The sequence below is a fragment of the Cibotium barometz genome, chromosome 4, assembly GCF_041138505.1.
Source record: "Cibotium barometz isolate CiBa-2024 chromosome 4, ASM4113850v1, whole genome shotgun sequence".
Taxonomy (NCBI): domain Eukaryota; kingdom Viridiplantae; phylum Streptophyta; class Polypodiopsida; order Cyatheales; family Cibotiaceae; genus Cibotium; species Cibotium barometz.
This window is the reverse complement of record NC_141049.1, coordinates 18,917,622-18,942,663: the sequence shown is the minus strand read 5'-3', so window position 1 is coordinate 18,942,663 and position 25,042 is coordinate 18,917,622. Positions and strand designations below refer to the sequence as shown.

The following is a 25,042-nucleotide window of genomic DNA, read 5'->3' as shown; positions in this document are numbered from 1 at the left end:
TTTGGATGAGGACCTTACATCGGCACATATAGCACACCAGAAGGAACACATGCTGCGTGTGCTTGAGGCAAGGAAAGAGGGGAAATGAGCGGTATACACAAATGGCCGAGTCATCATTATGGAGAGGAGGCCCGCTTGACGGTGCGCGGCCTATGAGACCTTGCAATTATTCATGTGGAATTGCAATGGAGCCCTTAGAACAGATGCAAGATACTTTCAGACACAGTCATATTGCTATGTATACGGAGTCCATCAGTGCACAAACAAGAGGCTTCCTGACGTGCGGGGTTATAGATGGGAATCAGTGTTCTGCCCTCAGCCACGCACAGTGGTGTTGGGGTAAAGGCATTATGCCCACCCTTGTAGTGTGTACTAGCCCATAAGTTTTATAGTACATAGTACAGTTAGTACTTTTAATGTACTAAGTGCACACTGTGTGCTAGAGCAAATATACATGTGTGATAGGGGAGTCACACACTCACACTTGATGAGTTGACTTCTCCCCACAACTCTCTCTCTCCCTTCTTCTCTGTGTGTATGTCTCCCACATGAAACCCTAATTCTCTCCCTTCAACTGGTATCAGAGCCACGGTTGTGTCCGTGTGTGTGCAGGTGTGCGGAGTCGTCTTCATCGCGAAGAAGAAGCTCGGCTATGGAGCCTTGAGCTTGGCACGAGCAGAGGAGAGCTTGCTGTCGTGTTGGGCGCTGCAAGACAGTGAGAGGCTGCAGCAACAAACAGGCTGGACTGGTATTTTGCTGTCGTGTTGGGCGCTGCAAGACAGTGAGAGGCGGCAGCAACAAACAGGCTAGCCACAAGGCGTAACAAAAACGTGAGCGCCATTGTGGTGCAGGTGTACCAGGTCACCGTAAGCTGCAACGTGGCGTGTGTAGCGCTGTAGTGGAGGTCCCGTCGTGTGTAGCGGTGGCCACGGCGGAGGCTGTGCTGGCGCTTCTGCTGACTGCGCCCTACTTGCCCCCCTACGACGGCGCCTGGTAGCCCTGGTTGCCTCGCTTCTTCTTCTTCAGCCTGCCCTCGGCATTTTTCCCTTCGCAGCCTTCCAACTCCTCGACATCTATTGGAAAAACGAACATCGCACGCATACGCCTGCTTTTACGGGAGTTTCGAACCTGGAGAAGAAGCGACCAGGCAAACGCAGGCAGGTGTGTGCTGGTTCTCTTGTGCTGGGCGCAGTCTGTGCGCCTAGTGGCCATCGCTACAACCACTTGCATCCAGCTGCACACCTCGCAGCCATCCAGTGGCTTCATCGTGTCAACCTGGTCCTCTGCCCCACAAGAGCTCCTTAGCTATCGCCCACCTGCACAGCAACAGCTCCTTCACGAGTCATCAAATTTGACACCCCCCTTTTCTTGCAGCAATACGACTCCCCCCCTTTCTGCAACAAAAATCAGCTGATTTCAGAGGTATTTGCCTTCAATTTTGGGATTTGCTTGTTCATTTTCATCAATTGAGCAGGTACAATCATCAATTGAGCAGGTACAGGTCCAAATTGCTCAATTTTTGAGCAAAATTGGCAACATTGGGTGACATTGGTCACATTCAGGATCAATTTGCAGGAAATTGGATGTCAAAATTTGGGGCTTTTGATGTAATTGTGCCATTGGGCATTCATACATGCTGTATGATGTGAGCAATCTCACATTTGGGGCAAAATTGCAGGAAATTGGAGTTCAAATCAAAGGGCTTTTGTGCCAATTGGGTTGATTTGCATGCAAGCACTGGCATTTGATGCTTTGGGCAATGTGTTGATGCCTGTCAAGCACTCAATGTGCCTGTAAATCAAGGGGCTTTTATGTATTGGATGTATATGTGGCCAGGGGGAAGCATTGTGAAGACTCTGGATGCCTTCATGTGCGTTAATGTACCATGTATGATCAGAAATTGATCTTGAATCGATCTTGAATCAAGGAGCTTTTCAAGATTTTATGCTTGTTGAGCTTGGCAAAGCAGCAGGGAAGACTTTTATGCCTTGAACCCTCAGAAATCCACTTGCAGTCAAGGGGCTTTTGCCCAATTTCTGTTCGGGACTGTTGTATGCAGTGGTGGGGACTGTAAAAGTCTGATTTTCACTCATTTGGACAGCCAGGAGAGCATTTATTGCTGCTGCACTTGTTGGTACAGATTGGTACAACTTTGTACAAGTTTTGGCATGGCTGTACATTGATTTGAGTGAGGAAAAGGTTCATTTTCAGCTGCTGTACTTGCCGGTACAGGTTTGGTACATCATTGGTGAGCACTTAGTACTGTTGAACAGTACTTTGGAAGGGGAACAGAGCACATTTAAGGTGCTGTCCTAAATCTGCAGCAACCAGATTTTGGTGATTTTATCACATACAGTGGGAGTAGAGTTGCATTTGTGCTTCCGCAGTGGGAGGTAAACTTTGGGAGAACAACTGTGAGCACTTTGTGTGCTTTGGTGCAGTGTTTGCACATCTTGCAGGGAGTCAGGCATTGTCAAAGGTTGCATATTGCTATGGCAACCACAGGTGAGAGCTCTTCATTGCTTCACATCAAGAAGCTTGAAGGCTCACATAATTATGATATTTGGCAAACCCAGTGCTATAATGTGTTGCTCCAGAAGAAGCAGCACAAGCCTATCAAAGAAAGGGGTGTAATGCCCGCTTCTCTTACTGCTGAAGAATGGGAAGATATGGATGAGCTGGCAAGATCTACCATCATGTTGTCTGTGGCAGACTCTTTACTTTTCAACATACGTGAAGAGAAGACAGCTTGGGGAATGTGGCAAAGATTGCAGGACTTGTATGCCCAGCAAAGTGCCTCAAGCAAAGTGTATTGGTTGAAGAAACTCATAGGTCTTCAAATGAAGGAAGGGGCGTCTATGGCAGCCCATCTAAATGAGTTTAATGGTGTTGTCAACCAGGTCATCAATCAAAAGTTGGCAATGGATGATGAGTTCAAAGCCACCTTTCTCTTATGCACTTTGCCAGAGAGTTGGGACACATTCAGGACAGCCACTAGCAATTCAAATGCTATGCTGTCATATGCAGATGTGGAGGGTGCTCTCCTTCAAGAGGAGATGAACAGGAAGAACAACTCTGTTGGAAAGTCCAATGCAATGAATGCACATGGGAGATCCCAGCAAAGGGGTAAAAGCCAAGAACGGGGAAGGAGCAAGTCCCGCTCCAAAAAGGACTTGGAATGCCATTATTGTGGCAAGAAAGGACACTTCAAAAAGCAATGCTACAAATGGAAAAATGATCAAAAGGAAAAGGGCAAAGGAAAAGACAAAGACAAAGATGAAGCCAAAGATGCAAAGCCAAAGGGCAAAAGTGGAGTCAATATTGAAGAAGTCAATGTGTCACATGCAGGTGACAGTGAGGATGAAGTCCTATTCACGTCTTCACTTGATGCCCATTCACTTCTTGCAGGAGATGGTCATGGTATGCACTCATGGATCATTGATTCAGGTGCCTCCTTTCATGTCACAGGTTGCAGAGACTTGTTTGTCAGGTATACTGCTGGCAATGAAGGAGTAGTTTATTTGGGTGACAGCCATGCATGCAAGATTCTTGGCAGAGGTGATGTGAGGCTTGTGTTTTCAGATGGCTCACAGCTTATGCTCCATGATGTCAGGCATGTGCCTGAGATCAAGAAGAACCTGCTTTCTACTGGACAGCTTGATGATGTTGATTATGTTACCACATTTGGTCGTGGAAAGTGGAAGATTAGTAAGGGCTCACTGGTTGTTGCCAGAGGCTCTAAGGTGGACACTCTTTACTTCATGCATGCTGGTGTTTGTCACCATGCTAATGTAAATGCAACCGAGCTGCCGGAAATCTCTGTGGCATAGCCGGTTGGGACACATGAGTGTCAAAGGAATGGAGTAATTGTCTCGTTTTGGTTACTTGCCTTCTCTAAAGTTTTCAAGTTTTCAGTTTTGAGAGCATTGTATATATGGCAGGCAACTCCAGTGCCCCCACAAGAAAGCTCTTGGACAGAAAGATGCTCAGTTAGAGCTTGTGCATACAGATGTATGTGAGATGCCTCAGCTTTCTTTGGGAGGGGCAAAATATTTTGTGTCTTTTATTGATGATGCCACACGCAAGGTGTGGGTTTATCCTCTTCGTTTGAAGAGTGATACATTCTCAGTGTTTCAGAAGTTTGTTGCTCATGTTGAGAATCAAACTGGCAAAACATTGAAGGCTTTGCGTTCCGACAATGGTGGAGAGTATATGTCCAAACAGTTTCAGGACTTTTGTGATGCTAAAGGCATCAAGAGAGAGCTCTCTACTCCTTATGATCCTCCACAAAACGGGACAGCAGAGAGGATGAGCAGGACCATTCAGGAGAAGGTCCGTTCTATGTTGTCACATGCTGCGTTACCTCATGGTTTTTGGGCTGAAGCTGTTATGACAGCCATTCATCTTATAAACAGGTCACCTAACACGAGGCTTGGTGGGAAAGTGCCAGAGGAAGTATGGACAGGGAAGCCTCCGTCGTACAAGCACTTGAGAGTGTTTGGTTGCATTGCGTACGTGCACATACGCAGGGAAATACGCACCAAACTTGATCCTAAGTCTCACAAATGCATATTCCTAGGATATGGTGACAGAGGTGAAATGGGGTATAGACTTTGGGATCCAGTGAATAGAAAGATTATACGCAGCAATGATGTCATTTTTTATGAAACATGCATGTATAAGGAGCCTGCAAGGCAACAGGAGCCTGGCAGAGTCATCTTTGATGATGATGGACATCATGGACAACAACCAAGGGCTGTAAATCAGCCATTACAGCATCAAAACCAGCCCCTAAATGGTGCTGAAAATGGTCCAAATGGACAGCCAGAGATGGCAAAAGATATCCCTATGGATATCCCACAGTTAGAGGAGATACCGGGCATGATCTTTCAACCTTATGGCATGGAACAAGAGCCACCAATAGGTGATATGCAGGCTGGACAGCAACCTGCAAATGATGGTCATTGGGTACGGAGGTCCACAAGACCCTCCAGAGCCCCTGACAAGTTTGTTCCAAGGGGTTGACTACTTGATGCTCACTGACTGTGGGGAGCCCTCATGTTACAAGGATTCTTTACAGAGAGCAGACAAGGCTCTTTGGGAGCGTGCTATGATGTCAGAGATGGATTCTCTGCACAAAAATGGAACATGGAAGTTGGTGCATTTGCCTGCAGGCAAAAAGGTTTTGCCATGCAAATGGGTTTACAGGCTCAAAGTTGCACCTGATGCAAAGCCAAGATACAAAGCCAGGTTAGTGGCTAAGGGCTTCAAGCAGGAATATGGTGTGGACTTTGATGAGATCTTCTCTCCAGTGGTCAAAATGACCACACTTAGAGCTGTATTAGCTTTGGTTGCGCATGATGATCTGGATTTGATTCAGATGGATGTGAAGACTGCTTTTCTTCACGGTGATCTCCATGAGGAGATATATATGCAACAGCCAGAAGGTTATGCAGTGAATGGAAAGGGGAAGCTTGTATGCAAGCTGAAAAATAGTCTTTATGGGGTCAAACAGGCACCAAGGGAATGGTATCATAAATTTGATACATTCATGAAATCCCAGGATTTCAGGAGAAGTGACATAGATCACTGCTTATACACCAAGAAAGCTTTAGATGGCAGTCTATTGATCCTCATCTTGTATGTTGACGATATGTTGATTGCTGGGAAATCTCGTAAAGAGATGGATGCCTTGAAGAAGAGGCTGCATCAAACCTTTGATATGAAGGATTTGGGTGATGCAAATCACATTTTGGGTATGCGGATACTTCGGGACAGAAATCAGCATGTGTTGTGTCTCAGAAGGAATACATTGGCAAAGTATTGCAGAGGTTCAATATGGAAGGGGGGAAGAAGACTAGTACTCCTTTGCCTCCATATGTGAAACTCAGTGCTATGGACAGCCCACAGTCGGATAGTGACAGGGCTGATATGGCCAAGATTCCGTATGCTTCAGCTTGTGGCAGTCTCATGTATGCCATGGTTGCTACCAGGCCGGACATTACATTTGCAGTGGGAGTGGTTTCTAGATACATGGCCAAACCTGGCAAGAAGCATTGGGAAGCAGTGAAAGGTGTCATGAGATACCTGAAAGGCACACAGGATATGTGCATATGCTTTGGCAAACAGGATGCATTAGTGCATGGTTACACGGATTCGGATTATGCCGGTCATCCAGATAACCGGAAGTCTACTACCGGTTATGTGTTTACATTCACAGGAGGTGCTGTGTCATGGATATCCAGGATGCAGAAGTGCACTGCCTTATCTACTACAGAGGCCGAGTATATTGCAGCCACAAAGGCTTGCAAGGAGGCATTATGGCTATCTCGGTTAGTGGTTGATTTGGGTTATACAGGGGATATTCCATTGTTGCATTGTGACAGTCAGAGTGCCATCCAGTTGGCAAAGAACCCTGTCTTTCATGCAAAGACGAAGCATATGGATGTGAAGTATCACTTCATCAGAGAGGTGATAGAGAACAAGCAAATTCAGCTTGTTAAGATTCATACAGATGACAACCCGGCTGATCTGTTGACAAAGAGTTTGCCTCCAGAGCGGTTTGCTCATTGCAGACACTTGATGGGCGTTGGATGAGGCCAGTTTCAACCTTGATATGGCCTTGTATATAATCATGTACATGCTGTTTTTCTTTTCCTTCATTTAAGGGCACTTTGCCTTTAAGTGGGAGGTTGTTGGGGTAAAGGCATTATGCCCACCCTTGTAGTGTGTACTAGCCCATAAGTTTTTTAGTACATAGTATACTTAGTACTTTTAATGTACTAAGTGCACTATGTGTACTAGAGCAAATATACATGTGTGATAGGAGAGTCACACACTCACACTTGATGAGTTGACTTATCCCCACAACTCTCTCTCTCTCTCTCTCCCTTCTTCTCTGTGTGTGTGTCTCCCACATGAAACCCTAATTCTCTCCCTTCAAGTGGGAGGTACCAGAGGATCTGGAGGAGTGGCAATACTTTACAAGGAGGAGCTTCGTGACAAAATACATGTGGTACATAGAGATGCAGATGCGCGGTACATGTGGGTCCGAATATGCAGAGGGGGGCTCCGCAAGCTATATGTGGCGGTATGCTACTTTCACCGACCCTCCTGTACGGAGCTCCAATTTGGGGGGCCAGTATACATCACAGATCTCAGAGAGGGACAGATGAGGGATGGAGGCAAATGGAAAAGACCACTGATTATGATGATTGCCCGCATGATTCGGTGCAAATCAGCAGTACCACATGAATTGTTCGGGCTGAGTTGGGTGCCCCACCAGTAGTAACCGAGGCCCTATTCCAGGCAGTTACCTTTTTACAGTGGCTATGGGAGCTCCCTCAGCAGAGGTACTCCCGATTGGCATTGACCTCATCCATACAATTGGCAGAGGATGGAGATACTCATTACTCGTACGCTCAGATGAGATCATGGTTTGACCTACATGGTTTGCGGATAGAGGCACTACCACCCTTTCAGTACAGTCTGGATTGTCCATTTTTGGATCTCACCCGCTCAGAGCAAAACTGCATGATCAGGATGGATATCATCAGAGTGGACACAGAGAGGACATGGAGTAGCCCCCTTGAGCCCTTGGGCACAAAAATGGCTCATTACAAGAGCCATTTTCTACACCTCTCACCGGATGATTTTATCACCCGCCCGGCGTACATGGATGTACACCTATCACATGGGATACGTTGTGAGATTGGACAGATCCGAACCTCATCACACCAGTTGCGGATTGAGGCAGGGCGATATGTGCATCAGATCTTGGATGACCGCATTTGTCAGCCATGCTACCAGGAGGTAGAGACAGAGGAACACTACATTTACTATGTACAGTCTATTATGAGATCTGAGGGAGATATCACTGCCTCTTCCGAGAGGGTTTTGGGCCGTTACGCAGGGTCATGGAGTTTGAGGATCAGATATGCCTGGGATTGTTTCTACTTGAGCTCAGAAGACACAGAGAGACCCTCTTGGCAGACGGGAGGCGGAGCCATGATGTACCAAGACAGAGGACCTTGACAGATTTCTTCGGCACCAGCACCAACAACCCAGCCCACACACCTCCTAATACCTCCTCCATTGGGCCATCAGGGCACCGACCACACTCCCAGGGAGTCACCACAGATAGAGCAGTTATCTTATGTCGTGCTCGTCGTGCAAGCCCACCAGGATCCCGACCAGAGCATCCTCACCATCGCGAGATCAGAGCCATTATTGCTCGACATCGGAGGCGCCTACCTCGCTTCTACGACCTCTCCATTCTAGACAGCCCCATGGCGGAGATACTTGATCTAAGGAGAGGGCAACACTTCAACTAATCAGCATACATGGATCTACCTAATATACATTTTCCAATATTTTCTACTCAGTATCATCTCGGAGTCTTACAGTTTTGTTCATATAACTGAAGGACAATCAGTTTATTGTACTTTTTAGTCTCATTTAGTTGTTCTCTTTGATGAGACACCAACTTCAGTTTCCAATATTTTCTACTCAATATCATCTCAGACTTTCAGTTTTGTTCTTATAACTGAAGGACAATCAGTTTATTGTACTTTTTAGTCTCATTTAGTTGTTCTCTTTGATGAGACACCAACTTCAGATGTACTCTCAGTTTTGGTCTCATAGGCCATTATGGCCTCTTATACATTGATGAGGTGGCTGACTTCATTACACGGGGAGGCGGAGATGGAGTTGATTTAGCAGGTACCTCAGTACATATTATGCTCTATGCTGATGATATTGTATTAGTGTCTGAGTCTCCAGGTGGTCTACAACAGCATCTACATGCACTCGATGATTTCTGCACATAGAGGGGTCTTACTGTGAACCTTGGGAAAACCAAGGTTATGGTCTTTCATACACCGAGACAGGGCAGGAGTCAGCTGACATTCACTCTCGCAGGATGCCAGGTGGAGGTGGTGACATCATACGTGTATCTAGGGGTTACCTTCTCTGCAGCAGCCAGAGCTAGATTGACGCAAGGATATGCAGCATTGGCTATGCTAGAGAGACAGTGCCACCAGGCGCATTTTCAAGAGCCCCGGACGAAGGGGTGGCTATTTGACACATTAGTCACACCGGCATTGATGTATGGAGCAGCGGTATGGGCGCCAGGCCTTGCTACCGATTGGTGGACACAGATAGAGAGACCACAGGCCCTCATGATGGCACGCATGATACGCAGCAAACCGTCAGTACCTCATGACATTATCCAAGCAGAGTTTGTTGCGCCTCCTATAATGGTAGAGGCCATATTTCCGACTATATGCCTGCTAGACAGATTCAGAGAGATGCCACAGGACAGATTGTCATACAAAGCTTTTGAGGCATCTAGACAGCTGGCTCAGGCAGGAGACAGAGGATCATGGTATGCACAGGTCACACATTGGTTCTCACAACATGGCCTAGACATGGATCATCTACCACCATTCCAGTATGACAGGGATGCACCACATATCCGTCTCTCTCATAGTGAGAGGAACAGAGTATTGAGACAGGATCTATGGCAACTCTATACACGAGAGACATGGATATCGCCTACACAGCCTCTTCCACCGAAGATGCTATACTACAGAGATCACTTCATGAGTATCACTGATGATGGATTTATAGAGAGGCCTAGATACATGGAGGGCTTTTTACCACACGGCTCCCGAGTGGCTACTATCGGTCAGCTTAGAGTTTCATCACACCGATTGGAGATTGAGACTGGCAGAGCAGCACGGATCCCCCGAGAGGAGAGGGTATGCAAATTGTGCAGAGAGGAGGTGGAGAGTGAGGAGCATTATGTATGCAGATGCAGAGCATATACAGCCATCAGAGAGAGAGATATCCCATTTTATTCAGAGAGCCACATTCCCTACGCCAGATCTTTGAGGCAGCAGACCAGTGCATACTGGGGAGATACATTCTAGACATACAGCACCACAGAGAGACATTATTACAGGCTCAGACAGCTCCAGAGGGGGGGCGACAGACACAGATTACTACATTTTTTCAGAGATCCATCCCCCTCCCAGCCCCTACACGGCAGGGAATTACTCTCCAAAGAGCAGAGACACTTAGAGCCCGCAGGAGACAGAGGACACCTGGCTTTCGGACACCACGTCTATACCAGAGAGAGATGACAGAGATCAGAGCTCAGTTTCACAGAGAGGGTGCAGAGCGACTGGCTCGCTTCAGAGCACACCCAGGCATGTTCTTCAGGGAGCTGTGGACACCCCCTTCACTGATGTATACCATTTTATACCCCCAGTATGGTACAGAATGGAGCTAGCTAGGTTGCATATCATGATTGTATACTCCATGCATATAGCTTTGCATTCTCCTAGTAGTAGAGCTCCATCCCCTGCACACCCAGATTCAGCTTTTTTGTTCAGTACTTTTTCATTTTGTTGGGATGACAGAGGATACCCCATACAGGTACTCCGATTTGTCTCATAGGCCGAGTTCGGTCTTTTGGAAGACGTTAATAAAATCTTTCTTTCTTTCTCTCTCCCTTCGCACCCTCCGCAAACAATGAGAAAATAGTAGTGATGAAGCAAACAAGGTCTCTACAAGGGACAAAGGTATGGATAGCTGATGAACTCACCCCGCTACAACTCAAGAGCAAATCTGCAGAGCTGAATAAAGTTAAAGAAGCAAGAAAGAATGGCAAATGGGCAATATACAGAGGAGGACAAGCAATCATTAAAGAATTCCGTACCCCACCCCCCTCAAGAGCAAATCCATCCATGGATGAAATATAGCTATTTTGATTTTGAACCTCAATTTCGAACTAGATGCAATAGAACCCATTGTAACTTAAACTCTTAAGAGTCTTAAGAGTTCATTTTGAGTTATTTTTTTTTCAGTTTTATGCCTCTTTGGCATCGATACCCAGAGTGGAATGTAAATGGATGTACCTGATCTGTCCCATAGGTCGGATTCGGCCTCCCGTGGACGTTAATATAACTTTCTTTCTTTCTTTCTTTCTCTCTCTCTCACCTCCCTGCCTGTGGGAAGCACTGTAGAGTAATCTCGAGGAATGGCTCCGAGTCTCCAAGAGAAGCTCGATGCCCTCAAGACGGCAATGAAGGCACTAATCAAGGAGAACAAGAAGACATCTGATTCCAACCTCAATGAGGTGGAGAACAAACTACACCGGCACATCATGGCCCTCGAAGCACGGGTCACGGACCTTGAACAAGAGAACACGGCACTCAAGGAGGAGGTGAGTGCATTGAAAGTGGAACTGGTAGCCGTCAAGAACACCGAGAAGGAAGAAGGGGAGATCAATGACAACACTCTCACGGCCATCAAAGAAGAGATCTCCAAGGAGATCACAAAGGACATGGAGGGAAAACTCGAAGCCAAGCAGTCAGGATGGGTTGAGGTGGTGAAGAAGAACATCCGTAAAGAAGTGAGGGAGGAGACTCAAAGGGAAGAACACCAAATCATTCACACCACCATTGAGGAGGAGAAGATGAGGCATGCCCGCCGCGTCAACATTCGAGTCACAGGTATAGCCGAGACACCCGACTCCACTCCCGAGAAAGATGGACAGCTTCTATGCATGAAGCTCAGCTACAGGGAAGAGGACCCCTTCCCCTTCACCAAAGCATGGAGAGCCGGGAAAGACTCAACACGCAAGCGAGCCCTCATCCTACAGTTTGCAAGAGAGACGGAGAGGGTCACCTTCATGAGGAAGAGGGTGATTCTACGAGGATTACAAGGAGATCCCATCTATTTGGATGACGACCTTACAAGGATGCAGATAGAACACAAGAAAACATGCATGCCGAGAGTCCCACAGGCCCAGAAAGAGAGCAAGAGAGCATTCTATTGCGATGGCCGTGTCATCATCGATGGCAAGGCCACCGATTAGCGCCAGGCGGCCTATGGGACATCGGCTATGGAGGATCCAGATTCGCAGATACACACAGCAGTTTGGAACTGCAATGGAGCACTTTGGACACATCCTCGGAGGATGGAGGAGGTCATGGAGGGACGGGACACCATACTACTTACAGACACACACCAGAGCCCAGAGAAGGGGCTACCCAAAGTAGAGGGCTATCAGTGCGAGTTTACATACAGGGGGACCACACGGCAGAGCACATCGAGAGGATCTGGAGGTATAGCACTACTCTTCAAGCGAGACCTACAGGAGCGCCTACAAGTGGTAGCACGTGACCAGGAGGCTAGATACATGTGGATTAGACTGCAGCTCTCAGCAGACAGGGTGTTATACATTGCTCTATGCTACTTCTCTCCTAGAGGATCGAGATATGCCATGACAGCAGAGGATGCGAGTAGAGGCGAGGAGGAGGACACAAAGCCATTGGGAGAGTCACCATATGCAGCCCTTTCAGATGAGATCATACACTACTCCAACCTGGGGGAAGTCCTCCTTATGGGGGACTTCAATGCACGGACACAGAGCCGACAATGTGACATTTATGATTTCGAGCACCCCGAGGTGATGCACACACTAGAGGTGGAGGACACGGGAGCTTGCAGGGTGTCAGAGGACATGGGGCCGGATAACACCAGATATGGTCATCACTTACTTGACCTGGGAGCGCGACACCATCTCGTTATTTATAACGGGATGAGACAGTGGGAGGATTCAGGAGCACTGACATGCTTTCCACAATCAGGGGGGGGTAGCACAGTGGACTACATCATGGGGTCCATGGAGACCACATAGGCAGTGACATCTTTCACCATCCCCCCTATCCTATTGGTGCGGATCACACGTACCTCTTACTGTCACTGGCGAGCTCCACACCAGAGCCACACAACCCACACAGGCATCGCATACAACTTTCTACTTCACCCATGACTTGGCAGACATATATGAGCATCATGTATATGACGGGCTATTCCAGATGGATCCCCTGTCACCTCTAGACACACTAACCACCCGGCTGTCATCTCTACTACATACGACCGCCACCCGCAGCTTCCCCCATCATACACACATTGCACACACAGATAGATCTGGGAGCATGCCCCAGAATCGGTGGTATGATGATGAGTACAGAGAGCTATACAGACACCTCCGTGCCCAGAGAGCACTGGGGACCATTACACACAGACAGGCGAGCCGACAGATACGGACCCTCTTACGCCGTAAGAGGCGTGCATATGAGGAGGCACAGTACTAGGATATGTACCACCTTGTCATGAGCAAAGATACAGCCACTGCATGGCGCAGGATGAGAGCCTCGCCCTCGTACCCCGATTGAGGATCCACACACATGGCACACATATGCAAAGAGATTCTACCATATCCCTCAGCAACCGCCCATACCACAGCCACAGGAGCCCCGCCCTACCACCACCTCTACTTTCTTTATCGCCTCGATGGTAGAGAGAGCTATCAGCCGGTTACAACATGGGAGATCAGCTGACCACACAGGTATACAGAGTGAGCATCTTATTTTTGCAGCTGACACACTGGCACCCTTTGTTGCTCACCTCTTTAATAGGGCACTAGTGGACGGCCTACTAGCTAAGTGGACTGTGCACACCATCGTGCCTCTCCACAAAGCGGGAGACATGCTAGACCCCAGCAACTACAAGACTATCATGATTGGTTATACACTGGCCAAACTTTATGGTGCAGTGCTCGAGGCACAGTTGAGCTCATACGCAGAGGAGGAGGGACTGCGAGCACCAGGGCAAGCTGGATTCCGACGAGCTTTCTCCACTATTGACCATATATTCACTCTGAGATGTCTAATTGATCAGGCTAGGGTGCAGGAGAGGAGATTATACTGCTATATTGTGGATTTCCGCAAAGCATTTGACACGGTACCACGGGAGAGACTCTTCCAGTGCCTCCAGTCATTGGGGATCCCATCAGAGATGGTCTAGGGCATCTATGCTTTATATGAGTAGGTCCTCAGACGCATACAATGGTGCTATACATTGATGAGGTGGCTGACTTCATTGTTCACGGTGGTGGGGACGGGGTAGACATCTCAGGTACCACAGTCCACATTATGCTATATGCAGATGATATTATTTTGGTCTCTGAGTCGCAGATGGGCATCTCCATGCACTCAATGACTTCTGCACACAGAGGCGACTTACAGTGAACCTTGGGAAAACCAAGGTCATGATTTTCCACACCTCAGGGCCGGTTCGACGACAGGCCATCTTCACACTAGCAAGAGGACAGGTAGAATTGGTAGACTCATATGTGTACTTGGGGATTACATTCGCGACTCCGCCAGGAAGATTTACTATGGCACAGGCAACCAGGGATAGACTCACACGAGGGTATGCAGCTCTGGCCATGCTAGAGAGACGATGTCACCAGACACACTTCCAGGAGCCCCGCACGAAGGGGTGGTTGTTTGACACACTAGCCACCCCTGCTGTGATGTATGCTGCAGCAATAAAGGCACCTGGGCTCACCACCTCCACATGGTCGCAGATAGAGAGGCCTCAGATTCTCATGCTCTCACGGATGATCAGCAACAAACCCTCTGTCCCACATGACATTGTCCGAGCGGAGTCTCCTATGCTAGTAGAGGCCCTCTTCCAAACAATCTGCTTCATACAGAGGATCAGAGATATGCCATCAGATCGACTCACGTAGAGCTTTTGAGGCGTCCAGGCAGCTCACAGAGAGTGGAGATAGGAGATCATGGTAATCACAGACATAGTTGGAAACATTCGCGTTTGCTAGGCCTTGCAAACGTTTGTAGCATTCGTGTGGTTTGCAAAGTTTGCAAACTTGTCTTTCTTTTTAATAAAAAATTTTGGGCGGTGGACAAAATAATGCCCAAAAGTGTACTTGACGGGCAAAACGGAAAGGCTACGAAGGGCGGAAAAGAAACGATTTGCATCGTGGGTCAGTTTTGTGGGTCTCTGTGCTCCGCATAGAAAAACAACATGCAGCCAATCGTATATAGGTGAACCGCCTTGCTCCAACATTGAACTCGTTTCCTCTCTCTCTCTCTCTCTCTCTCTCTCTCTCTCTCTCTCTCTCTCTCTCCCCGCTAGCTTAATACGTTCACAGCTGAACTTTTTTTTTTAAGCCCCAAATTTAATGAAAATCTGCACATTGTGCAGATTTTTGTCAAATTTGGGGCTTTTTTAAAAAATTTAAATTCAGCTTGTGAAGAAAACTCAATGGAAAAAAAAAACCCCAAATTTGACGAAAATCTGCACATTTGCAGATTTTCGTCAAATTTGGGGCTTTTTTCCCCATTGAGTTTTCTTCTTGTTGAATTTGAGTATTTTCTTCTCATTGAGAGCTTAATACTTTGACAGCTAAAAAAAAAGGGCCCAAATTTGACGAAAATCTGCGCATTGTGCAGATTTTCGTCAAATTTGGGGCTTTTTTTTAGCTTAATGAGAAGAAAATACCCAAATTCAATGAGTTTTTTTTCTTCTCATTGAATTTGGGTTTTTTCTTCTCTTTAAGCTTTAGCCCCAAATTTGATGAAAATCTGCACAATGTCAAATTTGGGGCTTTTTTTTTCAATTGAGCTCTCTTTCAATGACTAATCTCTTGCTAGAATTAATGCAAGCATTTGGTTTTCACTTTTGAGCCTTCAAGTATAACAAGACACAAGGGCCTCGAATGGGAGCATGTGAATGTTATTGAACAGAAATCAAGAGACATTGCTCTTGTTAGATGCAAATATTGCACCCATGACTGGATTGGGGGTCCTTTGCGTATACGAGCACACATCTTATGCATTATTGGTCATGGTGTTGATAAATGTCCCAGTGCTCCGCAGAGTGCAAAAGATGTATGCAGGAAGTTGCATGTGGGTGCAATGCCTGAAGATGGATTTACTGACATTGATGCGCAAGTGGGGGATTTGGGAGAAGCAACTGCATCTGCAAGTTCTTCAAACATGTGTGGCTCTTCCAATGCAAGCAGGGCTGTAAATGTATCAAGTAAGAAACAAGGAGTCTCCAAACCTACTCAGTTGCAAGGAAAGCTGAGTAAAGAATGCAACAATTGCTGTGAGACGATTTTTTATGCTGAGGATATTCCTTTTTGCAAGGTGCGAAGTCCTTACTTTATTGATATGGTTAAAGCCATTGGGGAAGCAGGACCAACTTACATGCCACCTATGTATGAAGCTCTACGCATTAAGGAGCTCAGAGATGAAGTCAAATGCATTGACAAAGATTTGCTTGGGGATGGTCAAGATTATGGCTTGAGAAAGATGGCAGTGTTTGATGAGTGGATTAATGCAAAGCCTGTAAAAACTGTTAGAGGCCATGAGATTACAGACACTATATATAATGCTGTCTTTTGGCAAAATGCAAAGCTCATTGTGAAGTTGATGGCTCCCATTTTAAAGATCCTTCGCATGGCTGATAGGGAGGGAGCAACCATGGGGCTGATTTATGAGATCACAGATCGCATGTTGGAGAAAATAGAGAGTATGGATGGTGTTGATGATAAAATATTGAAAGACGTCAAACAGCTTTGTGTTGGTCGTTGTTGGGATATGATGCATTCCCCATTACATGCTACAGGCTATGTATTGCATCCTATTTGGAGAGGAAGAGGACAAGAGTCAGATGTAGAGGTGCACAATGGTTGGATGACTGTTATAGAGCGCTATACAGGTGGAGATGTAAAAGCACAAGGAGACTTGATTGATAAGTTGGATGATTATAGATCAAAAAAGGGAACTTTGCCTGGAGTAAAATGGTGGGAGTCCCATGGTGCAAGCACACCTAAATTGTAGCAACTTGCCGTTCGCATACTTTCTCAAGGGAGCACAGCTTCACCGTGTGAGAGAACTGGAGCACCTTCTCTCTCATACATACCAAAAAAAGGAATAGGTTGAAGCCCTCAAGCACTGAGAAGTTGGTGTACATACACACTAATCTTCGTCTCATATCCAAACTCAAGGCTAGTGGCTATGAGAAACTTGAGGTGACTTTAGATATGATTAATGAGGAAAAAGATGCTGATAGACTCATTACCTTGCAAGAGACTCGGGAGAGCATAGAGGATGATGGTATAGAGAACATGCATGCAGAAGGACCTTCCATTGAAGAGCAACAAGAGACACTTCATCTTCCTCTAACGAGGAGGATGAAGATTGATCATTGACAGTCTCTATCTTTTTTAGTGGCCACTGGCCTCTCTCTTTTTTCACTCTATTATGCTTTGAGGCTTGAGCTGATTGTTCAGATGCTCCATTTGTTTCCATTGTAGCTGTTTTTTGTTTCTCTTATCTATTGCAACCAGGCTACAGCCATGGATGTTCGCTTGTTTCAACTTTCAAGTTACTCGTACTAGTCAAAGTTGTAGATCTCAATTTGTGCAATGGTGCCTCTTTGTTCCTCATTCACTAGTAATCTAATCATAAGGTCACGAATGCAACTCTTTCCGAGGTTGAAGCATTCTTTAGCAAACTTTGCAAACTCGTATGTGAATGCACGAATGCGACTAATGCAAACAACTATGTTCTCAAATGATACAATGGCTCACTCAGCATGGTCTCAACATGGATCACCTGCCACCTTTCCAGTATGATATACATGCACCACACATCCAGCTCTCTCACAGTGAGAGGACAGAGTCGTTCGGCAGGATTTATGGCAGCGATACACTCAAGAGACTTGGATTACACCCAGTCACCTCTACCGCCGAAGATGCTATACTACAGAGATCAGTTTATGCGTATCTCAGCGGATGGATTCATTCAGCGACCCGGATATATGGATGTGTACATGCCTCACAGTGCCTGAGTGGTGATTGGCCAGCTCAGAGTATCATCACACCAGCTTGAGATTGAGGCAGGTAGGGCAGCATTGATCCCCAAAGCAGAGAGGATATGCAAACTATGCCAGGAGGAGGTTGAGAGTGAGGAGCATTATGTATGCAGATGTAGAGCATATAGTGTCATTAGAGAGAGATACACCACCATCTTCAATGGACATCACTCACTCCACCAGATCATGGAGTCCGCAGACCAGCACACAGATTTGGCCAGTTCTTGCTAGAGACACAGCGCCACAAAGAGATACTGCTACAGACTCATATCACAAGGAGAGGTGGGCAACAGCTCCAGCTCACTGATTTCTTCCAGAGATCTATCCCAGTGCCTACCCTGACACAGGAGGGGGTTACACTTCAACGCGCTGCGGACCTCCGAGCTAGATGGAGACGGAGAGCACCAGGCTACCAAACTCCCAGACTACATCAGAGGGAGATCACAAGGATACGAGCTCGACATCAGCACTATACCCAGGAGCGGCTCGCTCACTTACACTCACACCCGGAGATCATGCTCCGTGGGAGTTTTGCCTCGCCATCGCCTATGTATCACATATTACACCCCCATTATGTTACTGGTTGGAGCTAGACGGATCTGCATTGCATTCTTGTATACCCTACGCATATAAGTTGCATACTGAGCCTCTAGTAGTAGTGCTCCATCCATCACACCCCTCCACTAGCTCAGTACTTTCATAGTTTATTTCATGTTCATTTTGTCCTTTTTTTCTGGACATCCCTCGCCCACGGCCACGCCACCACAAGAAAATCCGGGCCATCATCTCCCATCATCGTAGGACCTTCTCGCGCCAGCTCAGTTTCACCACCTTGAGCACCATGTCACAGTGGCCCATGAGGGATGTATTAGGGTCATATGAGAGCTCTCTGCTCATGTACCTAGATCAGATTTTAAAGTTCTAGATTTTTGTTCTCTCTCTTTATTACTATTTTGTACCCAGGATTATGTACCTCATGGATATGATATAACCTTTTGGTCTCATAGGTCATTTTGGCCTTTTGTACTTGCTAGAGCTGCGTAGACATAGAGAGGGTCTCCTGAGAGGGAGGGGATCACAGAGGGAGAGACACCTACAGAGGCAAATTACAGACTTCTTTCGACCAGAGATTGAGCAGTCAGGTCAGCAGGCATTGCAGCTAGCCCCAGAGTACAGCCGCACCAGAGGTACACTGATTGATCGGGCTATAGAGCTGGGGCGGTCCAGGCGCCCCAAGATGAGAGGTCCATCTCGACACCGGCGGAGACTACAACAGAGGATCAGGACCATACTAGCACGGCATGGGAGACGTCCAGTCAGAGTACTCACCATGGAAGGACATTGAGGATATCCACCATCGACCGATGAGAGACATCTTTGGATAGTGATGTGTATGATGCTTACCTTTGTTGCTGGAGTTTTCCTCCCACATGTTATCCATTAGGAGCTCCTGGTACCGTACTTTTCCTCATAGTTGTTTCAGTTTCAGTTAGTTGTTTAATTGTTTTTAGTTTTCCTTACACAGACATTGTATCAGATCCACCAATTGTTGTAACCTTTTTGGTCTCATAGGTCATTTTGGCCTTTTGAAGACGTTAATATATCATTTCATTTCATTTCATTTCTCTCTCTCTCTCTCTCTCTCTCTCTCTCCCTCTCTCTCTCTCTCTCTCTTTGCACCTCTCTGCCTGCTTTGTGCGCCTCTGGCTGCTCTACCTACGCTGCCCACCTGCACTTCACCATGTAGCCTGCACGCCTCTAGCTACGCTGCCCACCTGCACGCCTCTGCCTTCTCTGTGCATAGGACTCAGGCCCCCAAGGCAGCAACTAGGGTAAAACATGTCTCAATCCCAAGAGGGAGACTAGGATGGTGAGACAGCCTTTCACAACTCCACGAAGGCACCAAATGCCTACCGCAGAAGACTGAGGAAAGGGATCATGTCCCCTAGCTCACGAAGGCTTGCGAGATGGCCCGACAAGATGAGCCCCTTTATGAGGAGATACAGCTTCACATAAGCACAGAGATGAACACCATGCGACAGGAGCTTGAAAAGGAATGGACCGAGTAGATGCATGCCCAAAGGAAAGTGATATACGAAACGCTGACGGAAGAGATATATGTCCAATTGAAGGGAGAAATGTAAGCCCAAGTACGGGTTGAGATGGAATTAGCCCAAGACAGTGGGACAGCAGTTCATTTAGCATATCAGTATATTCAGCATCATAGATCTATTCAGATCTCATTGTAACCGCATTCATCATCCAATAGCATATCACAGTTGGCTCTTGTTAATTCACGGGGTTGCTCAGCTATGATAGATACAGAACTCTGCTGGACATTAGGAGATAGACGGTAGTAAGAGGCGGGTGGAGAGAGAGCAACTAGAAGATAGTAGATGGCTGCAGGTTGATGATGCAACGCGTAGACAAGACCTTAAAGCAACAGGAGGCAGTAAAGGATGGCTGTGACTATGGCCACAAAGGAGGTAGTACACAATTGGTGGCACATAGGTGGTAGAAAACAGCAAACATGCAGCAGCTTAGGTAGATGTGTAGGCGGTGACAATTAACAAACACAAGGACAAGAAGGGTAAATATGATACCATAAAAGGTGTTCACATATCTTCCAAAATATCTCAAAGTGGTCCAACACATGTTCCATCCACGATTAACACATAATCCACCACTCAATCATTGCTTTCATCCAAAATAATATTAGTCAGTTCACACAGTTGATTAAACACATTAATCCTGGTAGACATCATACCATCGCACACAGCTTGATTAAACACGTTAATCATGGTAGATGATATAAAAGGCGCATTCAAAAATAAAATATCCCCAAATAAAATAATAGACGTCCCCAAAGAGGTTACGACTAACACACACACACACACACACACACACACACATACACATACACACACACATACACATGATAAGCTAGAGAGAAGGATTTGCACGACTCAATGATAATTGATGTTGAAACTCTTTACAAGTACATGCTTTCGCAGGCTGTTAGCCTTATCTTTTGACCCGTAGAAATCACACACCTACCACCACAAGAATGTCAGGATCATGTGTGCATGTCCTACACAGTGCACAGGTCAACTCATGCTTGTCCCGCATACTGATGTAACCCTCTTGAATGATGTTTGAATGTTTCGGGCACTTATTTGACTTGTAACCAAGTGTGTGGGCATCAACTAGAGTTATAGGGGTAGGTAGAGGAGCCTATATGTGTGTGTACCCATCATTTGCATGGAAACTAGTACCATACATTTGAGTTTGTGGTGGTGGCTATTTAGGGTCATGGGCTGTTGGCCAGGCTATTGGACAGGCAAAAGGCCATGGAGGGAGTCCAGGCACACACGACTAACATCTGGAGACACACGCGTGAAAAACGCTACATATATGGTCATGGGCTGTTGGCCAGGCTATTGGACAGGCAAAAGGCCATGGAGGGAGTCCAGGGTCATGGGCTGTTGGCCAGACTATTTAGGGTCATGGGCTGGTGGCTATTTAGGGTCATGGGCTGTTGGCCAGGCTATTGGACAGGCAAAAGGCCATGGAGGGAGTCCAGGCACACACGACCAACATCTGGAGACACACGCGTGAAAAACGCTACATATACAGCTAGCTCTTAGCCCTGATCAGCCAGTTAATTCAGCCCATATAAGTGCTCCAGCTTTTGTAAATCATCTCATACCTTTGCAAGAAAGCCTGTGCAAGTGCCTTGAGCAACCCACAAGACAAGGTATACGCAAGGAGAAGAGTGATTGGAAGAGGCAACCTACTGTGGAAAAAAACGCAGCCTGTAGAGGGTCATGCAGTGGATTAACACAAAGTGCTGTCCAGCAGCACAGAAGAAGGCGGCCTGTTTGTCCATCTTCAAGGGAGCTCTGCAGAGATCCAAAGTCACTTGTTTGGTGCTGATTTGCAGCCAACAGTCAATAGCAGTACAAGCAAATACACCTTCACGGTGGGGGGCCTTTATTTATGGTGTACTCTCTTCCGCTTCTCTCTCTTTCATTTGTGCATTGCAAGTCGTCAAGTTCAATTCCGCTCTATTCAAGTTTACGATTCATCTACAAATCTGCCGCGTGCTATGTTGGCGCCTGTTTTGGGATGCCCTTCCATTTTTAAAAACAGGGAGCAGGGGCAATGGCCACCTGTTTTCCAAAAGGGAATGACAGACGAAGTGCCAGAAGTCTCAAGGCTTGACTCAATGACATCACAAAACATCAACATTTTGGCTTTGCCAACAACGTGAGCATGCTTGAGGAGCAGGCAACTCGGTGAATTCAGAATTCAAGTTTTGATGTTGACACAAAATCACCAACGTGCAGATTTCAAAGAAGAATTGCTTGTTATAGAAGGAAACGATAGTCTTTGGGGCAATGACAACTGTGATGGTCACAATTGGACATGTACATTATCTTTTTCTTTTGTCTCTGTATGATTTAGCAATTTGCACTGCTTATGACATTTTTGTGCTTAAAATGTGGTGATGGTGTGGTGAATTTCCACACACCACCACATTATAAGAGCGCTCACACTTGTAACCCTTGACCACCTTTCTCAATTGAAGGAAAACTGTAGAAATGCATTTAAATTATGACCTTAGTCTGGTGCAATACTCTCAGGTGCTATGAGAGGCATAGTACCTGGGGTACTTTGAAAACTTAAGTCATACTTTTACCAGCTAATCCTGGCATTTATTTTAACATTTCACAAAACAAAAACCCTCTGTCCTACATCCCTACATAGCTTAATCATTAGCTTTTGCCATTTTTTTAAATCAAACTACAGAGGATCTGCACCTGTCTGGTAAAATAATGCGCTTTGAATTGGGTAAAAGCTTTTGCAGCCTGCCACCTTCTTCCACAGAAGACAGCACATGATCTTCTTCTGATGACAACTGCAGAGCCGTACCAAAAGCTCAGACAATCCTGAATAGCAGTAGCAGTTACATAGTTACACACATACGTGCATACATATGTGTATGCATGCAGGTATACACACACACATAAAGATAGACACATGCGTGCAAGTGTACACCCACATACACACGTTAACTACTCTAACTAAGGTACAGAGTTGGCTGGCACTTGCATGCAAAAAGTTCAGCATCAACACACACATTTCTCCAACATAGGTTTTGTAAATCATCTTATCAGAACTGACCACAAGAGTTGGAATTTTAATGGAGCTGATGTCAGCATTGTCAAGGCCAGTACTGTCATTAAGAAGTGAAAATCGCCACGCTGCACATGCAGCCGGTACTAAGTCTACAGGTGAAAATATTTCATGATGATCAGATAACTTGACACGATCCCGGTTAACCATGAGAGGCAATAAGATATCCTGCCAAAACAAAACCATAGTCAAGCATGCAAGAGTAAATCAAGCTCATTTTCTTAACCTGCAAGAGAAGACTTTTCTCATTATCCATACCTGAGCAGTTTTGTATAGTGCCTCAGGGAACAATGCCAGCAAACCAGTACTTGAAAATATGCTTGCTAAGGGATTGCTCTTTTGAAAATTTGTGGCCGAATTGACCTGTTTTCCAAACGATGTAAGACAAATCCACCACAAGGGCAAACCCTAAGACCCCTCTCAAACAACACCACCCCCCCCCTCCCCCCCCAAAGGCAAAAAGCAATATACATATACATTTTTTTTTTTAAACAAAGGTACGACATGATTCCAAGGCACCCAAGTCTTGAATAATAGAAAACTTATAGTACCAGCACCAAGCGAGAGATAATATCAGGAGCTGCCCTAGCTAAACGAAGGGCCAAGGGTCCTCCAAATGATTCACCAAGCAATGTCACTTGGCGTGCTTTACCATCCAAAATTTGCTCTTTCCTTAACAAAGGAATCAACCTCCGTACTAACTTTTCCCATGAAGATCTGTCAGTACTAGGGATGTAAACACACCTAATATCATACCTACACAAATATTTTGAAAAAAGTCAAAGCCTCTTCAAAAGGTAATCACCAATAAATTTACCATTAAATGAATTCAGTTTCACTTTTAGCCAAAAGTCATAAGTTTCTATAGTCTTGCAGGCAGTTCTGAAACTGGTATCTAATGTAATAGGGGTAATCTATCTAGGCAGAATCCAATCTGTGTGCACTGTGCACACACGCACAGATTTATACATACATGTGTGCACACACACACATGCGCACAGGCATGTGCATGTATGCACGTACATGTGTGTGTACAAATACATCTAGAGAAGGGGTGCGATTTACAAATGAAGGAACCACTTGCATGGATCTTGATCCTAAGCGTGCCCTTAGCTTAGGGACACCTCACACAAGTCCCAATTCAAAATCAGTCATAACTTTAGTGCCCTAATTCAAGATCAAATGTACACTATGGACCATGTGAACACATTAATTGAAGACAAAGAAACCAGTTTTAAACTGACTACCAAAGATGGCATCTTTATGCTGCCAAATCTCCATACCAAGAATACATCCTTATTGCTAATCATCATTTTCACCTCGTATCTTTTGCTTTGTTCAAAGGAACCCATGAAAACCCTTTGCCCGTTCTCACCCGCCACCTATGAAAGTATCAAGACTCAACACAAAAATGCTTTGTACAAAAACTTCAAAGTCTTGTTGTGGTTGTGCCTCCTTCCTTGTATGTCTGGTGAAACTCTTGTTAGTGACCTATGTTGCTGTAGTTCTAGATATTGTCTAGTGAAACTCTTGTTGGTGACCTATGTTGCTGTAATTGCGCGACTCAATGACGGTTGATATGATTGATAATAGCCTTCACCAAGTACATTGCTTTTATAGCCTAGAGGTTCATTTATCTCATAGACTCAAATTTAATGCATACTTATCCACTTAGCTATAAGAGTGGGTTCACAAACACAAACACACAAACGCTCTTAGGGAGTGTCCACACACATAGGGACTTACACATGAGACTCCGAGAATCCCAACAAACTCCCCTTCGGAGTGAAGGAGGTGTTGTCTCGACACCTAGCCATGGCGATTCGGGCTCTAGACTGCAACACGTGTTACCAAAGAACACAGTGTGCCAACACCTGAAACCCTCCCCTCAAGCTTAATAGAAGAGCTTCACCAAACATGAGTGTGCCTACATCAGTCTACACAATGTAGCATGCGGAAGCTTACGGAAAACGCTTATACTTTGATAAATACTTTCAGCCCCTTTGTTCTTGACGATGTATAGCACAATGAAATGAAAGTAAAGAGTGAAGAGAGAGAAGAGAGACAAATACACAAG

The 25,042-nt window shown here is 45.9% G+C and overlaps 1 protein-coding gene across 7 annotated transcripts in view; it reads right to left on the bottom strand.

The window, feature by feature from the left end:
- Window positions 1-25,042, bottom strand: part of LOC147639000 (phytyl ester synthase 2, chloroplastic-like) — a 74,351-nt gene that overhangs the window by 33,816 nt on the left and 15,493 nt on the right. For all 7 annotated transcript variants that reach the window (XR_015264067.1, XR_015264066.1, XR_015264059.1 and 4 more), the window contains exons 2-5: window positions 23,517-23,721; window positions 23,224-23,328; window positions 22,954-23,133; window positions 22,590-22,687 (exon numbers count right to left, since the gene is read on the bottom strand). Coding sequence is in view for 3 of the 7 variants with exons in the window: in XM_086786418.1 (XP_086642544.1) it covers window positions 22,590-22,687; window positions 22,954-23,133; window positions 23,224-23,328; window positions 23,517-23,721 (588 nt within the window). In the remaining 4 variants the exon portion in view is untranslated. The remainder of the gene's footprint in view (window positions 1-22,589; window positions 22,688-22,953; window positions 23,134-23,223; window positions 23,329-23,516; window positions 23,722-25,042) is intronic.